The following is a 4,700-nucleotide window of genomic DNA, read 5'->3' on the forward strand; positions in this document are numbered from 1 at the left end:
AATCCCAGAAATTTTATTTCGTGCTTACTTTCTCAGGGACTTACCAAAAACCGATCGGCGCCAACTGGAGGATGGGCATACTTGATGCCTTTGAACACATAATGAGGAAATTCCCTCACTCCTTGTACTCTCGCCGATTTTCCGTTAAACCGCACGTAAACCACCGGATCGTCGTACGGTGGAAAATTGGCTGGCTCGCCTCCGACTATCCGCCGCACTCGGCTGAGGGTTTTGTTGGCCACAGCCGTTAAAAGCAGACCGCAGAATACGAAAAACACTTTATTAACAATCGGCATGTTCAATGGAAAAACTGTTAACTTCCACTGGCTAAATTCGGCTGCTGGTCCGCCAAACCTGCGATTATTGCCGGATACTGTGGGAAGTTATCAGGCACACCCACACAATGAATGTGCCTGGCTAATTCCATAAAAATTCGCTTAATTTATCAAATAACAAGAAGAAAATGCAAAAAAACGTATAAAAACATCCACAAAAAAAACTATAAATACGGTTGCCAGCCGAAATAAAGCCTACAAAGGTTGGCCGGATCCATTGCCTGCTGAATTAGGGCTCCAACCTGTTGCTCGATACTGGTTGGTTTGCCCTGCTCTGTCCCTTGCAGCTTCCCTTGAAGCCGCAGTAGAGTTCGTTCAGCTGAGACGTTTTTGTTCTCTGACAAAAAAAAGGTGTTTAAAAAACATTTTTAGAAACGAAAAACGAATCTTTTTAGAAAAAAAATAGGCAATCGTTCCAGTTTTTTGTAAGTTTTGCAAAATTCTGCTGAGCATATAAGAATGCCGTAATTATTTGATTGAAATTTGTTACTGAGAGCATGACTTTGCTTAAAATCTTGGCCACTTTGGGTCGATATTCTAAATCCATTGCCTGTTTTTAATGAACACCCGCGGCAAAAGATAGCGTATGGAAAACTTCATCGGTTCTTCAAAATACAGACGTTTTTTCGCCAGACTGAGAGCAAAACTGATATTAAAAGCTGTAAAATTTGTGCCAACAAGCACTATATATACACAGACCTCTTAATTTGGGCTCGCTTTCAACTATTTAACAATTGCTTCTGTCTCTTTAGAGGTTAAGAACTTCTAAGATTCGCAAGATTCTCTATTAAAAACGTTATAATCATTATTAAAAAATGTGGATCGTTTCCGAGATACAGATGAAAATGTACAAGAATTCATCAATTTTTTGCTTTGCCACTTTTAAGGTTAGAAAATTTGATTCAACCATACGAAGAAAAAAATAGCTTTCTAAACGCTCTATCGAAATAATTATCATGACCAATCGGATATCTAGGACCATTTCCGAGAAATCAGTTGTTTTAATTATTTTTCCTTATTTCTCTTTAGAGGTTAGAAATTTCTGACAAAACTGAAAAGCAAAGGAAGGTTTGTAAGATTCTCTATTGAAAATGTTCTAATGATTAATCAAATAATCTCCACCGTTTCCGAGATACAGATGAAAATGTACAAGAATTTCTCAATTTTTGGCTTTCCAACTTTTAAGGTTAGAAAATTTGGTACAACCTTAAAAAGAAAAAGATAGTCTTAGAAACGCTCGATCAAAATAATTCTCATGATCGCTCAATTTAAAAAAATCAGTTTTCTAGACGCTCAACCGAAATAAGTCTATTGACTAAACGGATATTTTCGACCGTTTGCATGTGAGATGCAATTTTTTTTGATCCCTATCACTTTATAGGTTAGGAATTTCTGATAAAACTAAACTGACAAAATAAATTCATAATGTGCTCGTTCAAAAATATTCTGATGACTATTTTAGTAGCGTCGATCGTTTCCGAGATACAGATGAAAATGTTCGAAAAAGAATCAAATTTTGGCTTTATTGGGATTTTCGATCGTTTCCAAGAATGAGATCTTTGCTTCCATCTCTTTAGAGGTTAGGATTTTTCGAACAACTTTAAAATAGATAAGTGTTCAAAATAATCTAGCAAAATAGTTCTTTCGGCTCGTCAGATCATTTCAATCGTTTCGGACGTATGAACTGTGTCCATTATTTTTGCTTCTACATCTAAGAGCTTGGGAATTTCCGATCCTAGCAAATGCGCAAAATGGTTCGAAAAAAGGTCCGAATGATGAGCTGGTTCTGATCGTTTGAGAGCTACAAGGAAAAATGCAAACAATTTATCAAGTTTCGTGTTTAACTCTTCAGAGGCCAGAAAATTTCCTGGAACTTTAAGAAAAAAAATCAGTTTTCTGGACGATTAATAGAAAGAACTCTCATGAGTGATCGGATATTGTCGACCGTTGCAAGATATAAAATATTCGGATTATTTCTGGTGATTTTTCTTTAAAGGTTGGGAATTTCTGATAAACCTCTGTTGTGGTTGCACCGGTTGCCGGTTGCGACATGTGAGATGCTCGGACTTTTCGTTCTATCATTTTATAGGTTAGGAATTTCTGATAAAACTGATCTGAAAAAATACAGTTTTCCCCTTTTGAAAGTTTTACCAACCAGAAGAATGAAAAGTGGGCATTCGAAAAGTTTTTTCAAAATGATTGTTATGACCGATTAGACATTTTCCGCCGTTTCCGAGATAAAAGAAATTTTCCTATTTTTGCTTGTACTCTTTGGAGGTTAGAAATTTCTGACAAAACATACGATCAGCGGAAGGCTTTCTTTTAATTTCTTTTGAAAACGTTCTAATCCTTATTGAAATATTGCCGAGCGTTTCCGAGATACAGATCAAAATGTACAAGAATTAATAAATGTTTTGCTTTACCAGTTTTCAGGTTAGAAAATTTGCTAAATTGGCTAATAACATTTGGCGAGACGCCCTCTAAAAATCTTCCCTCGACTTAGAGGCTCTCCTGCAGTTTCTCAGATACAGTTTGTTTTAAGTTTAGAGCACATTTTGACTTCTATCTCTTTGGAGGTTAGGATTTGCAAGAATGTACCAACTGGTCAAAGATAGTTCTCACGGCATGTTTTCAAACGTTTCAGGAACTGTTTCGAGGCGATTGGAACTTTCAAAAAAACTGAAAAAGAACGCAGTCCTGGTTAGCCTTTGGATGTCTATAAACTTTCAGCTCAAAAGCATGCAAATTGCGTTCAGAATATTGAGCAAACTCACAAATGAAAAAAATCTGTACCTTCTTCCAGCTCATCAGCTATGGACTTGTATGTTTCATTGGGCGCTTCGGTTTGGCGCTTGGTGGCCTCGGCCGCCGATACAGTCCAAAAATACAGCGGATCGTACAGCAAAACCTCCAAAATCGTGAGAATGATTTGCGCATTCGACCGCAACACTTCCATGGTTTTTTCGCACGATTTGCGAAAAAGACCTTCGATGCCCGACACGCCCATTCCATCCACTATGTCTCTGGTTAGACGGAACGGTACTTGTTCCGGTGTCGGTAGGCACTTGCCCTGCTCAAAGGCGATGCCTGAGGAAAAACAAGGAAAATTAACGCAAAATCTTAGGGGAAATCACCAAGTCCTAACCGAAATCAATGTGAATCACTTCGGCGGTTTGTTTGTCGATTAAAATGTTGCTAACGTGTCGATCTCCAAGTCCCAGCACGAATCCGCACATGCTGGTAGTGGCCACACTGTGAATGTAAGCTCTTCGTCGCTCGTACCAGACCGACGGTTGTCTAAAGTGAGTCTCGAAGAATTTGTGAAACACTGGCTGGATTGCTTCGCAAATTTCCAGGTAAGTGCTCAGCTTCACATCGTTGGACTTTCGGTGGCAATCCTACAAGCAGTGGATGCTTTAATAGGCCGAAACGTCGTCCGATCAACTTTACCTTAAACAGCATTTTACATCTACTGGGCGTCTCGTCTTTAGGCCGGAACTCCCTGTGGGCCCCAATCAGGCCCAACTCGCTGCTCCCAGACAGATAATCGCCGATGGGCATACTGTTGGCAACCCATTCCAAAATGCCGCTTCTCATCGAGAGCGGCACCACTTTGTACGTGCGTATATGCAAACTTTTCGTTTGTTTGTTCGAAGCCAGCAGATCGGTCATGATTCGAAACACCTGCTGCATCACAGCGTCCTGCCGCAAGTCGTCCTGGCCCTTCACCAGCTGCAGGTACGTTTTACCGGACATTCCAAGACACTCGATGCGTTTGGGTGCATTAATTCCGCCCACTGTCTTGTACTTTGGGACAAACTTGTATATACCTGCAAAAATATGATTTGGTTCCGCATCTATAAATCAAGTTTTATTAAATAACTCAATGTTCTTGATGTAATTTGCCAATTTTGATATGATCGACTAGTTAAGGCCCCTTAAAAGTGCGTTTGAAGTCATTTTGCTGTTTGTGTTCGACGGAGTAGCGCTATTGGTAGGCCTGGGCAACTCAGTGAATTTTTAGGAGTTGGCGCAGTGTTACGCAAATGGCTTGGTGCGCCAACCCAATGCACCCGCGCAGTAACTTAGATATGTTGCTGGGAAAATGTTGATCACTTTTTTACTTGTTTTAAGATTGATTTTAAATGCCATTTATTAAGAATATGTATATACTTTCCTGACTGTGTTTCAATTCCCAATCAAATTCATTCCTGGGTTTCAGTCATTTACTGTCTCTACTTAACTTAGTAAAACTTAGTAAAATATTCGAAGTATTTTATTCGTTTTGTGTCCGATAATGGACAAAATTAATACTCCAAATGCATGCCAAGGCTTAAAGCAGCAACAACGCTACACATAAAAACT

General features: G+C 39.3%; 1 protein-coding gene across 3 annotated transcripts in view; it reads right to left on the reverse strand.

The window, feature by feature from the left end:
- Positions 1–266: 266 nt before the first annotated feature.
- LOC109546392 (serine-protein kinase ATM) overlaps positions 267–4,700 on the reverse strand; it is a 34,736-nt gene continuing 30,302 nt past the window's right edge. For all 3 annotated transcript variants that reach the window (XM_048662664.1, XM_048662665.1, XM_048662666.1), the window contains 4 exons: positions 3,786–4,165; positions 3,481–3,733; positions 3,129–3,422; positions 267–672 (listed from right to left, as the gene is read on the reverse strand). In XM_048662664.1, the coding sequence (XP_048518621.1) occupies positions 500–672; positions 3,129–3,422; positions 3,481–3,733; positions 3,786–4,165 (1,100 nt within the window). In that variant the 3' untranslated portion in view covers positions 267–499. The remainder of the gene's footprint in view (positions 673–3,128; positions 3,423–3,480; positions 3,734–3,785; positions 4,166–4,700) is intronic.

This window comes from Dendroctonus ponderosae, unplaced genomic scaffold (genome assembly GCF_020466585.1).
Source record: "Dendroctonus ponderosae isolate FM_Combo_2020 unplaced genomic scaffold, Dpon_F_20191213v2 Dpon_F_20191213_11, whole genome shotgun sequence".
NCBI lineage: Eukaryota > Metazoa > Arthropoda > Insecta > Coleoptera > Curculionidae > Dendroctonus > Dendroctonus ponderosae.